The sequence below is a fragment of the Dromiciops gliroides genome, chromosome 2 (genome assembly GCF_019393635.1).
Source record: "Dromiciops gliroides isolate mDroGli1 chromosome 2, mDroGli1.pri, whole genome shotgun sequence".
NCBI lineage: Eukaryota > Metazoa > Chordata > Mammalia > Microbiotheria > Microbiotheriidae > Dromiciops > Dromiciops gliroides.
In genome coordinates, this window is record NC_057862.1 from 346,693,015 (window position 1) to 346,711,084 (window position 18,070).

An 18,070-nucleotide genomic window follows, 5' to 3' on the forward strand; every position below is an offset into this window, starting at 1 on the left:
GCTTAGAAAAATTGTTTGAAAGGGAAACTGATTTCCTTACCTTGTTGGTTTGGGGACTGGAAGGATTCAGTGGCATGGCATTTTGACTAAAAGTAGCTTCAGAGTAATTATCTGCTTGTGTACTACAGCCAGTGCTTTGCGGTCGATATTTAGTTTATCTAGCATTCTGGTTTGTCACCTTGTTCATTACTTCCTCCAAAGAAGTAAAGAATCCATTGGCATGAAAGTAATTTTATTTCTAGACGTGTCCCTGTATTATAGTGAAGATAAATAGGAGGAGTCCCTAAATTGACTTGGTGCCAGTTTCATCTACTCATGCCCATGTGACTCATTTATGGAAAAAAAATAGCTTTTTCTTTTTTTTTTTGGCTTCAGCTGCAGTTTTCATTTGCAGAATATTTTTCTTGAATGAGAATATACAAATGGAGGGGAAGGGCTTAAGGTAATGAAGTATCTCTTTTAGGGACAGATTAAAAAAAAACCCCAATTTATTTATGTGTATTACCTGGGCATGAAAGGGGAAAAGAAGGAAAATTAGCTGGTTCTTCTGTCTTCAGTGTGTAAATCTTGTACATGAAAATGACACTGCTGAAAGGCATAATTAAAAATTGCAAAAAGGAATAAAAATCTTCCCAATGCCTTATTTTTTTTTATTTAGGCAAATTTATTTAAATAAATACAATTGTTTCTAAACTTAAAATAGTCTGCATAAGACATAACAATCAGTTCAAAGGAACTTAAAAAATCTAATGTTCAAAGATACTCTTTGTAATATTATATTTACTGTCTTAATTTTTAGAGCAAAAATTTCTGGAATTTTAGTATAAACATCAGTATTCAGTATTCTGGTTGTGCAGTTGTTTTTTTCCATTCTGACCTCTTGGTTAGAAGTGGTTTCTTTTACCCAGATGTTTCACCTTTTATTAGAGACAACCAAGTCATTTTGCATAGAAACTTCAAGTTTAGAAGTGAAAGAATAAGGATTATACCAACCATCTTTGATCTATTTTAGGACCCTTCTGTTTTCAGGGTAGAAAATAGTGGCTCTCTTTTTTTGCTGGCCAGTATTAAAAATGTTCAATGTTCTCCCTGATAATTTTGATCTGTGGCATGACTCAGGAGACTTTCTAGTTGGGAAACTAATTTTGAGTACTATGGGGACTGATCAGATCAAGTTTTGACATATAGTAAATGAAAATGATTGTTCTGAGCCCTATGTTTTAGGGGAAAGAAAAAAAGGCAGGTAGAGGAAGAGGTGGCATTGTTAGCTTGTGATAATAATAACTGACATTTATGTAATACTTTAAGGTTTGCAAAGCACTGTCCAGAACCTCTCATTTGATCTTCCCAACAACTTTGTGAAGTAGGTACCAAGACAAACATTAGCCCCACTTTACTGATGATGAAAATGAGGCTTAGATGGGGCAGCTAGGTGGTGCAGTGGATTCAGGAGGACCTGGGTTCGGATCCGGCCTCAGACACTTGGCACTTGCTGGCTATGTGACTCTGGGCAGGTCACTTGACCCTAATTGCCTCACAAAAAAATTTTAAAAAAGAAAGAAAGAAAATGAGGCTTAGAGAGGCTAGATGATTTACCCTTGGTTACACAGTTGTGTCAGACAGAGATGGAATTTGAACCCAGGTTTTCCCGACTCCAGTTCCAGCATTATATCCCTTATGCAGTACTACCCCTCTGAAAAAAAGACAAAATAAACTCTTTTTGCTCATTTACTTATCAGCCAGTACATTTCATGATCATCAGAGCAAATCCAGTAGGACTTCCTTTCTTTGCCTCAGTTTACACTCCTCACTCAGGCTGTGTTAAACTTTGTGATTTCTTTCCTCTTTCAACATTGCCCTGAATGTTCTTGATTTCACATGTTAAAAGATACTTGGGAAGGGAAGAATAAAGGAGCACACAGTCTGCTTTGCTTCGAGCCCTTACACCCACTTCAGGGATGGCGGGTGGGTCCTAAATAAAGACACCTGTGCTACTTGTTTCCTTCAAGAGTATGCATTTTGAGTTGTCTAACCACAACTGGTGGTACATTTTCTCTCATTCATTCACACTTTCTAGACTGGGCCCTCCTGTAACCAGCAACATTTATTTGTGAAGCAATTGGTTAAGCTTAGGAAAGTAGGCTGTGACTACAGAACAGAGTGGAGGTAATTGGCATTTGGGGGGATCAAATTCCCATCTTGTCCTTGTTAACACAATGGTAAATGTTAAAGGGTCATTTAATTCTCTTGTTTCCAGTTCACTTCGTTTGTGTTATGTAGACATTTCTCACACACGAAAATGAACAATTGACTTGATTAGTAAAAACCACAAAATTATGATATTATTTGGGCTTTAGCAAATATGAATAATGAAATTAAAAAAAATACTTTCTATTTATAAAGAACTAAACAAGTAACTTTAGGAACCCAAAAGTAAAGTACTGGAGAGAAGCAGAAGGAAATACTTTGAAATAGAAGTGTGCCAATTTGGGGTGGGTTGATTGGCTTAATTTGTGGTGTTCTTGACCAATTTACAAAGGCTCTTTTGTGACTAGGTCACTTGATGCTGTTTCTTGGCTGATGGCTATACCAGCTCATGAGCCTAAAAACTTAAGGGGTGGAGGGGGCATGGGGTTTAGAATAGAGTTTCAGTCCCTGTTCTGGACCTGCTCCCAAGATTACATAGAGCTCATTCAGTAGCCAGCCCACAACTGGAGCCACAACTGGAATCATGGGTCCAAGGATGTTGGCTTGAGTTTGGTACCCAAGTGAAACTGTACTTTGTAATCACTATTTACTGGCTTCTCAAGCATTTTGTATTTCTCCTTTCCCCTCAAATATTACTTACTCTTTGCAAATTATTCACAACTTAAGGATCTGTTCTAGGAATTATGTTTTAAAATTTAGTATAGCCAAATGGTCTTTTGATTTGCTTTCACCGACTAGTTCAGGTAGAAGTATGTCCCTTATATAAAATTTTCTATGATTCTAACACTGGTCTTTTCTAACTTGATAGATGAAAGATACCAGAATGATATTTTGCCAGAAAGCAAGATCAAATGAGGAGTGGTAAAATTTGTGGCTGTATAAAGTGGGGTATGCAATAATAAGTCAAGTATGAAATATATTGACCTAAGTGGAAAGAATGGTGCTTCCAAAGGACTCTTCTGCCTTGGTTTGGGCCAAAGCAAACTTGACTGTGTAACATTAGATTTTAGAGCAGTCATGAGGCCCCAAGATATTTGGCTAAGTAGTTCTTCCCACTCTACCCACCAGGGTACCCAGACCAATTTTGATTCCTTATATCATAGTGCAGCCTCTTCAGCCTTTCCATTCTTCTATAAGCCCAGCAGTGGTTGGTGAGGGGAGGAAGTGGCATCTGAGTCTGGCTTTTAAAAATAAGAGGAGGGGGCAGCTAGGTGGCGCAGTGGATAAAGCACTGGCCCTGGATTCAGGAGTACCCAAATTCAAATCTGGCCTCAGACACTTGACACTTATTAAGTGTGTGACCCTGGGCAAGTCACTTAACCCCCATTGCCTGCAAAAAACAAACAAACAAAAATAAGGGGAAAGAGGAAAGGCATTCTAGGCATGGGGATTGTGCAAACCAAAGAATGGTTGTGTTGAGAGCACTGTGTCCCCCGTGCACAGACTCAGGCTGTCTTGTTTGTCTGTAGCATAAAGTATATCAAGATAGTTATGTGAGGTAAATCTGAAAAGCTGTAAAGGTTCTTGGATGCCAGCCATGGGATCTGAACAGTATTTACTCACTTGGACAGTCAGGGATAAAATGAAGATAGGAGGAGGTTTTGTTTTCTTTTTAAAACTTGTTTTATTGATGCTCTTTTCCCCTCCAAAAAGCATCATTGTTACTTCCCAATGATTCCCAACAGAGCCCACTCTCCCTTGTAATGGAGAAGTCAAACTGAACAAGTCTCCCCACTGGGCCATTACATTCCTCCTTTTGCACCTGTCATCTCCCACTTCAGTGCTGACATTTGGAAGGCATGCTTCACCATCAAATCCTCTGAAGTCACAATTGGACATTGCATTGATCAGAATTTGGAAGTCTTTCAGTTTTCCTTTACATTATTGTGGTCATCATGCAATTTTTTTTATTCTGGTTCTGCTTCTTTCACTATATCAGTTTATACAAGTTATACCAAGTTTCTCTAAATGTTTCACATTCCTTATTTCTTATGGCACAATACTATTTGATTACATTAATATATCACATTTGTTCAGCCATTCCCCAGTTCCAGTTCTTTGCTATTATAAAAATGTTTCTGTCTTTGGAACTCTTTAGGTCTTAATCTCCTTGTGGTAGATACCTTGTAGTAATATTGTTGGGTAAAAGGATATATATCAGTTGAATGATTTTTCCATCAATGGATTTGAGCAAAACCGTGACAAAACCAGAGATTCTGTTAATAGTATTGCTGGGTAAAAGTGTGTGTGTATGTGTGTGCACATACTTTTATGTACACACACATTGCATACACACAATTGAATGACTTTTTTCCCAGTGAAAATTTTGAGCTAGAGTGACAAGACCAGGTCTGTGTATTAGGAAGATTACTCTAAGAGTGTTATGAAGAATGGATAATAGGAAGAAAGGAATGGAAAAAGCTACAAGGAGGCTATTGTAAGAGTCTAGGTCTGGGCACAATAAAAGGGGCTTGGTGACAGTAGGAATAGAGAAGGAGGGGATGGATATACAGAAGTGGAATAGGTAAAGAAAAGTCCTATCAGCCCAGAAGTTTTGGAAATGGTATTAGTGCTCTAATTTTTATTTTGTTTTGTTTGTGAAACACCCAAATTGTACAATAAAGAAAGAATCCCTTTTTGGCGTTGGTTTACTAGTGAAATTTTCATTCGATTAAAACAAGCAAGCAGGTTGGGGAATTAACTTTTATCTGGTGGCAAATGATATAATAGGTTTCTGTACTTTGCTAGGAGGAAGTGAGGAGAGAAGAATAGTGTTATCCCCCCCAAAACCTCTTTATAACAGTCTTTCATCATGGAAATTTACTCAGTTCTGCTGTCAATGAATTTTAGCAAACTTTTTATTATATTAAGTCAGGAAAATAGTGGAATTCACTATAGATTGTTCTTTTTTTTTTTTTAAAAAGTTTAATTACTCTTGACATTCTAGGGTTTGGCTTCCCTTCAGATTGTGCTTCATATGTGTATGGTTAATTGGCATTTTAGAGTAATTAAAAAAAAACATAGAGAAGTCCAGATATCCTAGACCAGTATGATTATTGTTTTATTATTAATCACTGCAGTTTTAGAAAGTTATAGTTTTCCATATTAAGTGTTATTTTGTGATGTGTGCTTAACATCTTTAGCTTAGATATCTAGTAGGATAGAAGTTCCTTGAGAGCAGTGAATGTTCCATTTCTTTGTAATCCCTTGTGTGTATCACAGTGCCTATTTTCAGACCAAAGGGAATTTAATTTAGCAAGTTTCAAATAGAATAATAGTTTTTCTGTTACATTAAAGAAAACCCACAAACTTCCTAACAGTTTCCCAAAATGTTGTTTGTTTTTTCTTGAACTAGTACTATTTATATTTTGAGATTTTTGGTTTTTCTCCAAAGGTTATGAAAATGACTCAGTTGAAGACTTAAAGGAGATGACTTCAGTATCTTCGAGGAAGAGAGGCAAGAGAAGGTACTTCTGGGAGTATAGTGAACAACTAACACCATCACAACAAGAGAGGATGCTAAGGCCATCTGAATGGAACAGAGACACTTTGCCAAGTAATATGTATCAAAAAAATGGCTTGCATCATGGTAAGAGGGGATTGTTGTCAAGTAATTAGTACCACTAGTTCTGGAGCGTTGTCTCGAGTGTAGATGTTAAATTGTAATCCTCCTTTGGTGAATCCAGATTTTTAAATAAGAGAGAGAAGGGAGAATAGAGTGGGTGTAGCAGCAAAACCAGTCTGCTCACCACATGCACTTCCTACTCACAAGTGGAAGCCCTGGGGTCATACTGTCTCCTTTCCCTTCCCCTTCCCTTTCTCCTTCTCCATTCAGATCCTGAGACCTAAGAATGGTGAAGTGATAACAAGATAACTACATTGCAAATAGCAGTGGAGTTTGGGGGTTGGGGAAGAAATGTGAGCAGTCGATATACTTTTCACTTATAATTAGAGGGAAAAAGAGTGGAATGGCAAGTAGTTGAGTTCATAATCCTAGGGCAGCCTTGTGTAGTTAAATACCACTCACACATGTGGCTGGGAGTAAAGAAGAGAGCAGGAGACTGGGATCTCTAGGAGCAGAGCCAGGATGGTGCTTCTCTCTTCATTCATTGCTTGGTGGGTGAAAGGGAGATATGCCTGTCATTTCCTAGCACTTCTAGGATGATAAGTAGGTGTCCTTTATTTGAATGACTAACCCTTATTTATATATCATACATATTTATATATCAAAATCCTTAGTAAAAACCAGATTTCAGAATGGCAGCTTTGTGAACATGTATCCCCTTCTGTTTACTTGATTTGTTTAAGGACAGTCGAGTGTTACTGTTTTTTCTCAATAGGAAAATATGCAGTAAAGAAGTCACGGAGAACTGATGTTGAAGACCTGACCCCAAATCCCAAAAAACTGCTTCAGATTGGCAACGAACTAAGGAAACTGAATAAGGTGATTAGTGATCTGACGCCAGTCAGTGAACTTCCCTTAACTGCCAGACCCAGGTCAAGGAAAGAAAAGAACAAGCTAGCTTCCAGGTAAGTTTTGATGATGTCTACCTCTGTAAATGAATTCTCTGAACTAGGATTATTCTTTTAGTGAGCTGTACAGAAGAGACATCTTCAAACTATGTAGAAAAATGCTATGCTTTCTACCCTTTGGAAACATTTTAAGGTCAGTGTGGAATTTTTCTTTTTAATGGGAAAAGTTGGTTACATACTAGGTCATTCAGTTGTTATACAGTATTGAACAATTAGATTGTGGTTTTTAATCTAGTACACTTGAAGAATCCAAATCTATTTGAATTATAAACAAGTTTGTGTATGTCAAGACTGTAACTAGCGAATTTTGCATTGTGAACAAGTGGCAGGGGCGGGTAGCAAGTTTAGGGTGTGGCTATGATTGTGTGGGAAATGTCCCTGGGTTGAAGCCAAAGGTGAGGCAGGCCAGGGAAGATACGGACCCTTGGATTATGCTGTCAGAAATGCTTGCCCAGGAAGAAAGCACTGATCACTCTGCCGTAGTTAGAGTTCTGGTGTGGGGTTATACTTTTTGGTAGTAACAATTTTCCTATATATCAGCTTTTTGATCCCATAAATGACAGAAGACATTAGTTTTATTCCCATTAGAAAGTTTCTGATAGTTGGGAGAGTTTAAAGGAACATTCTGAATATATTCTGAAAACTGATTAAAAAGCAAACAAAAGTTAACTAATTACTTTTTCCTTTATAGGGCTTGCAGACTAAAGAAAAAAGCTCAGTATGAAGCTAATAAAGTGAAATTATGGGGTCTTAATACAGAATATGGTAATGTTTTAAGAAATTTACTAGCATTCTACAGAATTACTTTAACTTCTCCCTTTCCCACTTACCCACTCTTATCATCCTCTCTCTTGCCCAGCCTTTACCTTATGCCACCTGCCTGTTTATCCACCAACTCACCAAGCTGTTGTACTTTCTCCCCTATCTGCCCACTGACTTTGGAATGTATAAATACTTGTATGTGTATCTGGTCTAGCTGGTCCTACACTACACCAAATGTTACCCTTATTCTTTTATTCATCTTGTGAAAGCTTATTTTTAAGAATTTCATTCATAATCTCTCTTTACAAATTTGATGCATGGTTTGCATGTGTGATTCATTCCTGAAAATCACTCACATAATTTTTGTTGAGTGAACCATCAATGTAAACTTTCACTTTGCTTTAATTTAAGAACAAACATGAAAAATATATTGGAATCTTAACATAACATGGGCTATATTGGTTAGTTTAGCCAGTTGTGCAGAGAAGATGAACTAGAAATACTATTTGTTTTAGCTACTGAGTGGAGAGTTGGCCTTTGATCTGTGTACCTAGCCAGAGTTCCTATAGTTTGGTATACCAACCAATGACAGGTGCTGGTCTTTCTTATCTGCTTCTTAATGTAGTCCCTTCCATGTGTATCTAAATAAATATCTCATGGATAGGTTGTGACTTCCATAAAAAGCCCCTGTAAGTGTTTTTGATCTGGGTAACAAAAATAAGCAAAATTCATGAATTATTCAATTCCAAAAGTTAGTTTGTGCTTTGGTCATCTGTCTTCCTTTAAAAGTATTAAAATCAAAGTCAGTTCCCTACACAGGTGGTGGGAGAGGTATTTCAAACTAGGCAATAGTTTGAAAAAAATCTGGGGGTTTTACTCTTCTGAAAACACAGTATTAGTCAACAATTTAATATGACAATATAAAACGTGAACTGAATTTTAGGCTTCCCTATAAAGAGAAGCCTGGTTTTATAATCCTACTGAACTCTGATCTTATCTGACCACAGCTAGATTTTAGGTTTGGTTCAAACTGTCACATTCTCAAAAGAATATTCACAAATTAAAACATATCCAAGGGAAAGAAACTATCGTGATAAGGCAGCTGGAGACCATGGCAAATAAAAATAAGTTGAAGGAAATATAGCTGTTGAGCCTAGAAAAAAGAAAAGTTAATGGGAATGTGGACAGTTGTCTTTTCAGAGGGATTAGACTTGTTCTATTTAGCACCAGGAAACAGAATTAGGTGGAAACTTCAGTTAGCTAGTTTGATGTAAGGAAAAACTTCATACCTGAGTTGCTTAAAGGCAACATAGTGAGTTATTCTTCACCGCCATCTTCAAACAGAGGAGGCTGGATGACTACTTATTTGGGATGTTGTAGTGGAGATCTCTCTTCAGGTACAGATTGGACTGAATGGTACGTGAGATCCCTTTCAATTCAGTGATTCGTGATAGGATTTCTCAAAAGCAGATACATGATTAGTTTGTCAGAAACATGAATAGAAGATGACATATGAATCTATCACTTATTTTTCCCTGCTGGTGAAATATTTTGATCTTTATTTCTGATACATCTATACATGGCCTTTGCCATATAACTATGGACCAGAGGGATCTAGGACATTCTTGGTATCTAACAAAGATAGAAGCAAAACTTCATCAGAAATTTCAGCCTATTTCTCCACCACCCAAGGTTATTCAGTACCAACTCAAGAGACCTAAAGTGGTTTCAGAGCTTCCCTAGCTACAAGATTCCATGGTATAAGACCACTAATACATTTTAAAATTAGTTTATTTTTTTGGGGAAAAAAACCTTCTGTTAAGTAGTATTTTCATACCTCCAAATTATCATAAACTCACCCCAAATACTTTCTTTTTAGGTAATGTATTCTATATATGCTTCCTGTTTTGCAGATAACTTGCTATTTGTAATCAACTCTATCAAACAAGAGATTGTAAACCGAGTGCAGAACCCACGAGAAGATAGAGGACCCAACATGGGACAAAAGCTTGACATACTTATTAAAGATACTCTTGGTAAGGATAATTCATGACATATCCTCAAATAATAGAATGCATATGTGATGTGATACTTAAAGGGGAAAAAAGCTCTTGTTTTTGTATAGACATTGTGTTTGGTACAAATGATAATTAAGTTTACAAATGCTAATTAAATTTACTGAAGGCAAAGCTGTCTTACCACATTTGTTTGTTCTTTTCGATATGAATTTGACTTTATCATTAGAGTTTCCCTCTTGTTACCTAGAGATAATACTTGTGTAACTTCAACCATCTGGAACGTAGTTGGGAAGACAGAATCATAAAATTTTTCGACTTTTAGAAGTAAAAGAGATGTGACTGGTTGAAATAGCCACCTCAAAATCCATACACCTTACTCCATTAGAAGAGATCTTCCTTTAGGGTTTATTAACTTGTTTAGTATCCTCCTTTTGTACAGTTTTTAACAAGCTTAGTCATCTGGGTTCCTAGGTCACAACAGATTAGAAATAGCAAAATAAATAGGGCAGGATGGGGTGCCAAAAGAGGCAGGCACACCAACAGAGAGCAGTGAGAAGTAACAGCTCATAACCTTCACAGGAAGGGAGAAGACATAGGGCCAATAAAAGCAGTTAGTGGTCATGAACCATTAACATTAGGGCAAACAATTCCACACTTCTCAGCCCCTAAATTCAGCAAACATATATTAAACACCTGTTATAGAGATGGGGAAAAAACTGGTTCCTGCCCCCGAGAAATTTCTAATCTAATGGGTGGCGGGGGGAATGAGAGAGAGATAGAAATAATTACAATATAAGATAGTTCTAAATTCATAGGAAAGGTAAAATGACCTGAAAGCTTCAAGGAGAGAGAATCATGTCCAATTGGAGCCATTAGGCTCCTCTTAGAGGATGTGGCACCAGAGCTGAACCTTGAAGTGGAAGAATAGCAAAAGGTGGAGATGACAGGGGAAATTTCTTCCAGGCATAAGGAGCAATCATCTACAAAAGATGGTAGAATTGGGGATTTAGAGTTGGAAGGGACCTTAGAGATCATTTAGTATAATTTACTTATTGTACTCATGAGGGAAAGCAACTTGTCCAAGGTCACACGAATAATTGATAGGCTTAGAAGAGGGAAAGGAAAGGGACAAGACTTTGGGAACAGTGAGTAGACCAGTCTGACCAGAGTAGAGTTCCTGAAGGAAAGTAGTGTGACATAAGAGTGAAAAAGTAATGAAACCCAGAGACCAACCCAGTAAAGCCCAGTAGGATATATAATAACTGACTCTGAGTCATCAGGTAATGGTTGATTATATTTACTGTACCCTATAGGAAGAGGAAAAGTAAGGGAAGGATATAGTATATTTTAGAAAAATTTGTATCAAAAAGTTAAAATTTTTTAAAATTGGAAAACATAAGATTGAGGATTCATTTGCTAGAAGCTGTGGGTTAAGAAATTAAAAGGAACAGAAACATCTGGGTAGGGGAATAGAGTTTCGCTTTTTCCCCTTGTGTAAAACATAGTGCCAGCTGGGAATAACTTAATACCTAAGTTATATTAATCGTAGGACTAGACCAGGGTTAGGGAGAAAAGTCTTTCTATGAATACCACTAATTCTTAGAAAAAAGTCATTGAAGGCTACATTCAAAAAGCTACTTAATGTTTTCTTTTTTTAGAGTAGTAGAAAACATTAAACTCAATTGCTTATTAAAAGAATAAAACATCCAGTAACCATAACAACTTTCTTAAAAGTTCTGCCATGTGACTGAATAACCATTATTCTCAGATTTCACCAATTATAATCCATAAAACATTAGAGAATTCTATTCTAAATGAAATAAGTAGATATCTACCTTGGATTGAGATCACTTATCCTCTAGCCTGTAGGAATGGAAATGATCAAAGCAATATCCTTTTGGGGCAAAATCAAACCAAGGGGCCAAAGTCTGATTGTCCTAGAGGTTTCTTAGCCCTGAACTAAACTGTAAGTTCCTATCCCAATTTGGGGGATCACAGCTCTAGACTTAGAAGGGACCCCCTTATTTTAAAAGTAAGGAACCTATGGGGCAGCTAGGTGGTGCAGTGGAGAGAGCACTGGCCCTGGATTCAGAAGGACCTGAGTTCAAATCCGGCCTCAGACACTTAACACTTACTAGCTGTGTGACCCTGGGCAAGTCACTTAACCCCAATTGCCTCACCAAAAAAACAAACAAACAAACAAACAAACAAACAAAAAAGTAAGGAACCTGAAGCCTGGGAAAGCAAAGTGGTTTGCTTGAAGGTCACATGGGGAATGAGCATCTGAATGTAGCTGTTCTTTTCTTTTTTCAGGTCTCCCAGTGGCTGGACAAACCTCAGAATTTGTGAACCAAGTATTAGAGAAGACTGCAGAAGGCAACCCCACTGGGGGCCTAGTAGGACTAAGAATACCAACATCCAAAGTGTAATTGGCCTCATTTGACCACTATTCTGGTCAGAATTATGTCTGTGTTCAGTCAGGTTCTTCATTGTAAAATTTCATTCTGTTCTGCATGTCAGTTTAGCATTATGTAAACATTTACGATTAGGTTACATTGTTTTAATAACTAAGTAGTATAAGTGAAGCATGATCCAAAATACTTGATTATAGCATTTTTCAGAGCATAAACCATAGTTAAAACTGCTTCTGGCATCAGTATGGAGACTTACATGTTTATAAGTGGCTGTTTAGGACCAGGGTGCAAAATCTGTAGAAGTCAAACTTGTTTCTGCAAGTGAAAATGTTAGCAAATGCCAAATGTTCTGGCAGGTTTATGCTCTGAATACAACACAAAATTAAGAGGAAGCATTTTTTTAAATTGTCAGTTTAGATTGTTTTTAGAATTATTGCTTTTGTGTTCTTAATTTTTTTTCCCACAACCATTAATCTCACTTGTACATAGCACACATAGCATTCATGCTAGTGTGCCATATTAGACTTTAATTTTCAGAGCTCAATATGATATATATATGTCCGTGCAAGAAAAAAAAGCATATTCTTTGTGCCTTGTATTTGGGGGAAAACTGTAGCTATAAACTGGTAATGTTTTGTATGATAACCCTAATGAGGAAAAACAAGATGTATAGATGGTAAAATTATGGGGTTTAAATGTTTTTGTTCCAACTCTTTAAAATTTTTTTGAATGTATATAGGACTATGTTGAAATGTAGATATATGCCACAGAGTCTGTGTATTGTATAAAAAAAAAAAGATGGCTCTAGAAAACTCAATTTCGGTACTTGGCCGGAAGAAGACAAATACTTGCACATTAATGCGATTGTTTTATTTTTTGTACCAAAGACAAATGCAACTGATATGGCGAACTGCCAGTCTAAGTAAAGTTTTGCACAGCTTACATGATACTGTACTGAATGTATGAAAAAAAAAAGGAAAAAAAAGAAAAAAATCAAAAGGTCAGGGTTAGGGATCTTACTGAACTGTGAATTTTATTTCTGTTTGGGTCCAATTATCTACAGAAGGAGCATTCATACATACAAATATTATTTTGCTGTTCCTCTAGTTCGCTTCCATAGTAGATAAGTTGGTGGCCATTTAGGAGTTTGTAAATCTTTTTTTCCGCACTTATTGTAGGAAATTTTAATATATTTGCATTTTAGTAAGCTATTGGTAAAATAGTTTTCGATTTTGAGGATTTAAAAAGTTTATTTAGCTTGTTGTAGTATACTTCCACCAAACAACCAAAATACAGATTATTTTTATTGTACTGTGTATATATATATATGTAAAGAAAGAAAAAGCTACAAATATCTAATTCTTTAGTTGCCACTTTTCCAATTGATGTATTATTGTGCATGTAATATTTCCAAGGATCAACACAAGCTTAAAACAAAAAAAATTTATAGATTTTTATATTTTTGTACAGGTATTTCCAAACTAGCTTCTTCAGACTTACATGTGACTTATTCTTGTTAATTCTAGTTTCTATGATTGAGAGATATTAACACATTTAGTTTTTAGGTGCTCTTTTGCTCATATAAAAGTCAGCTTCACTAGTCAGTGTTTAAACTGTGTTAAAGCTTTACCTAAGAGGTATGAGAAATTCCTTATGTCAAGGCAGCATCATTCTCTGGGTTTGTGGACCTTCCCCCTGGGTTATTTCTGTTTTTTCCTTCCTCTTAATTAATATTCACTCTCAAATTTTGTTTGAGCTATTATTGAAGGTGGTGGTGGTGGTGACAAAAAACACAACCACATTAAACAATTTGCTCAACCAGAATAAAAGTACCAAAAGTTTCAAAGTTAGGTTCTGGGACTGTACATTTAAAAGTCATATAGGCCTCCCATTTCCCCCCTTGGAGAATTTATTCTTTAGTACAGTTTATTTGTACAGTTTGTTTCCTTTTCTTTATTGAATCAGATTTTTTTAATTTGCATTTTTTTTAGCTTTAGAGTATGAAGGTTTGAGTCTGAAACACCCAGTAACATGTGAACATATTGTATCTTGTTCTTGTAGTGCATGCACAGTTATCATGAAACTTTATAGAAACTCCAAGGGGGGAAGTCAACAGCATTTGCACTAAAACTGTGATGCACATATTTTCCATATACATTTGATAGAAACATCCCTGATTAGTTAGAGCACACTTTAGAGTAAAGAAATGACAGAACAAACAAAAAATGGTTTTGAAAACATTGTTAGTTCTTTTTTGGTGGGGGAAGGAAGGCGAAGTACAAGCCAGTAACTCTGGAAGGTAGAGAGAATGTGTCTGGTAACTTTAAAAAGTATTGCCAACACCACAGTTTTACAATCAGGTGAAGATCACTTTCATGATAGAGATTCAACTGATTTATAAAATGAACCATTTTAGCGGCTCCATTTTGATCATCTTTTTTCCTGTCTACAAACCAGAATATGATTTTGGTCTCACATTTCAAAAGAAAAACGAAAAAAACGAAAAAAAAATTATAAATCCATGTAGCGGATTACCCTACTCTCTCATTTCAGTGTTTTATATGTACAACTTAAGTTAAATAGTTAAAAGCTTTTAAATAGTTGAGCTTTTTAATGTTGACACTTTATTTTGTACCTATTTATATATGTATGTATATCTTAGAAAAGCACTTTGTTAAAAAAAAAAAAGATTGCGTTTTATATGATTCCTGCCATTTGCTGCTAAATCTGGGCTGGTCAGAATGCTGCAGCGATACTTGATCTAAATAAAACCTGGCAGTAAAATGTAGAGTAAAGTTAAATCCTTAGACTGTTTTAACTTTACCGTAAAGATGACATAGGCAAGCTGTGCAGCTTTACATTTTAACCAGGGGACTCTGTGGCATTTAAAACCGTCTAGAAATGGTCGTACTTTAATGCCAGTAATAATCTGCTTCCTCTATTGTCATTAAAATATATACATTTAGTGTATACTTATCACACAAACAAAACTTATATGGGTTAACAAAAACCCCCAACAACTGTACATGTTCTGTTTTTGGAAATTGTGGCATGTATTTTTGGATGAAGATCATTAGAGAAGAGCTCTCTAAAGGTTTTCAGTGTTCATACATGGTATGCAGATCATAATGAAGTCCTGGATTTTATTTTAAGTGGAGGCATTGTGAATATTCACTTCAAATAATCCCATCATTCAAAAGCAATTTATACACTTCAATTCTAGTACTACTATGATTTAAAAAACAAAAAAACAAAAAAACAAAAATCTTCCTTGTTTCAGATACACTGGATTCTTTATAGAGTTTGTTTCCATATTAAAGCATGCTGTCCAACTGCTCTTGTTAAAATCTTGTCAAAGTTTTGAATTGGGTGCCACACTTTTTCAATCGATATGATTGCTTGTTCTACCGTACCATGTATGATTCTTGTCCTTTCCTATATCCTTCATGACAGATTATGATGTGGCTTTATATTGTGCCTTACTTGTACCTTTAGAACTAAATGTCTTCATCCCCTTCCACTCCCTAAGTCTTTTAACTCTTTGACCTTTTTGGAAAGAGAATCAGAACTATAATAATAAAAAAAAAGCATCATGAAGGATTTCAGATGGGTCTGGTTTCAAATTCCCCTCTCTCTTTGTAGTTATTTTATATTTGTATGGAAGACCAATTTTGAATGGTCTTTTGAGTATGAGGGGAGAGGGTTAACAATAATTCCACTACGTCCTTTTTCTCTGACTTTCATGAATTTATCATACAACTTCTTTCTGATGCTTGACTTTTTTTGCTTATTAGCAAATAGTCTGCATTTAAAGAAAGGTATGTTCAACTCATCAGCTTGAAATTTACTTACTTTCATTTTTCCACAAATTTTTTTAGGAGAAGAGTACCAGTTTCTGTTTGTTTCTAAAACAGATGACAAGTCTCTTTTAAAGAAACAGAAGTATAGTACTTTTGAAATACAATGCTGTCAGTTTGGATTTCTTTTTTATATATATATATATAATATTCATACAATTATCTGATGTTTGCCTTCATTAATAAAGCTGTTAGTTTATTCACCAAAATGGCAAGACGGATGTGCTTTTCTTTATTCCATAAATCTTTTTAACATGGAGATTTTAGCTGCTTTGAGTTAACGTTCTGAAATGAATTCAAGTGGCCTTCAGCAGGAACTAACAAAGTAATATTATGTTCCCATTCTTGTTAATAGTCTTCCTCAAGTTCTGTTGAAGCATTGCCTAATTATGTAACACAAATGTTAGTATCACTCTAGTCTTGAAACTTGAATTTTGAGAATTAATTGAATTATGCCTTCAGTGTTAAAGGAAATGGTTTCAGTTATCCTCTTAGAGTTTTTGTCAAAAAAAAATACTGTTTCATGGGGAACTGAGGCCATTTTCTTAACTTTGCACAGAAATGCAGTTTGCTACTTTTGTTCTTCCCAAGGATCATGACAAATAGTTTCAAATACAGTGCCACAAAAATTGTGGATTCTTTGTAATCTTACTAAGGGCATTATGATTTTGAGAAGACTCCATCCTTTTTAAATATCTTAAATATGTAATGATATGTAACTATGAATGTCAACTACAGGAATGTTTTTCATTTGAAAGGAAAAAAAAGTATGGGATGAAAATGGTGAAAATGTACTACTGAATGTCACAGGCTTCCATAGAGCAAATGGCGATTGTGTTGAAACAGTCCCACTGCTTAAACTGACTAGAATTACAGAAAGACGTATGAATTATAAATTGAATTATAATGCCAAATTTCCATTTTTATTAAAAGAAGGACAGGTGGCTCTTTAAAATTATTTCTAATTGGTATTGTAGGGTCGGAGTGCTGGTGATTCATGGCAAATGTTCAAGTTGAGTACCTTGATGTGCCAAGTTTGGGTAAACTGGGTTTGCCTCTTCCATAACAGTGTAACCGTGTAAAACACACAGGAGGAATGACTTCTGGGTTGGGTGGTGGTGTGACTGATGATCTCATCTGGTCCATCCTTCTCTAACCACTGTTTTTTGAAGAACCAAAAAGCGTAGATGTGTATATATGTGTGTACTGTATCTGCTTTTGGAAAACATTCTTATGGCACTGTATTCCACTGCCTGCTTTCTGATTCTTCTTCCCTAGGATGGTGGCTCCCACTATAAGAGAGTTATCCTGTAGGTTAGGATTTATGGTCGACAGGGAACTCTAATGCTGATAGAACCTAAAGGCATAGAGGGTGGGGGTGGAGGGGAGGACAAGAATTCCGAGCATTTGTTCATACACTGTGGCCATCTCTTTTGCATAGTTGCTTGGAGTCCTGTTTGTAATGTTGTCAAATATTCTGTAGTTCTTTTCCAACTGGAGCTAAGAAACTTTTTATTGGAATCAGTCTTGTCTCTCTTGTTTAGAAAGAATTTTACCTTGTTAACGCATGAGCTGTTTTAAAAGTTACTCTCTTTAAATGTTGGTTAATAGTTGTGTAGTTTTTTTTTTCTTTTGAGAGAAAAAAGACACAACTCAAATTTTGACTTTGTTTACTGTCACTTTCCAGCCCCTCTGCACTTCTAGTCAGATACAGACTCGTCAGTGTATGCAACGTCCTTTGTAATTTAAAATAAAAAAGATGGAAAGAAAAGGTTTTGAACTGAGTTTGCCTCATGTGTGTTTCCTTCCCTTTTCACCTCTCCCTTCCCTTCCATGCTACTTTTCTACTATTTACTAACTGATACATCTCTAAGACAATATAAATATAATTGTTTTTGGTAATCATTTATAAAGTGGACCTCAAGATTAAACACTTTCATGTGTTACCATGGCCAAAAAATTCACCATTTAGGTCAACTCTCTAATAATGAACTTCTCCAAACTTCAGGAAGCAAACATAGCTGTCTGCTAGGCCCATACCTGAAACTTTTCCAGACTGGTAGATTCTGCCCCAGAGTTTACAGTCTCTTGTCCTAGCCTCAAAAACCCAGGCTCACCTTCATGCTACAGTTAGGCACTGAAAGAGTACTTTTGTGCAGGAACATAAGTATAAGAGCCCCTCTCTTGGCAATGTCTGACTTCTTCAACCTTCAATTAGAAAATCAAAGTAAGGAGACTGAATATATAATATGTAACACACATACACACATATGTATAC

At 36.0% G+C, this 18,070-nt stretch overlaps 1 protein-coding gene across 4 annotated transcripts in view; it reads left to right on the forward strand.

The window, feature by feature from the left end:
- The window catches only part of CREBRF (CREB3 regulatory factor), a 56,312-nt gene extending 40,780 nt beyond the window's left edge, over positions 1–15,532 (forward strand). For all 4 annotated transcript variants that reach the window (XM_043983776.1, XM_043983774.1, XM_043983775.1 and 1 more), the window contains 5 exons: positions 5,603–5,797; positions 6,549–6,738; positions 7,433–7,506; positions 9,417–9,539; positions 11,835–15,532. In XM_043983776.1, the coding sequence (XP_043839711.1) occupies positions 5,603–5,797; positions 6,549–6,738; positions 7,433–7,506; positions 9,417–9,539; positions 11,835–11,950 (698 nt within the window). In that variant the 3' untranslated portion in view covers positions 11,951–15,532. The remainder of the gene's footprint in view (positions 1–5,602; positions 5,798–6,548; positions 6,739–7,432; positions 7,507–9,416; positions 9,540–11,834) is intronic.
- The last annotated feature ends 2,538 nt before the right edge of the window (positions 15,533–18,070 follow it).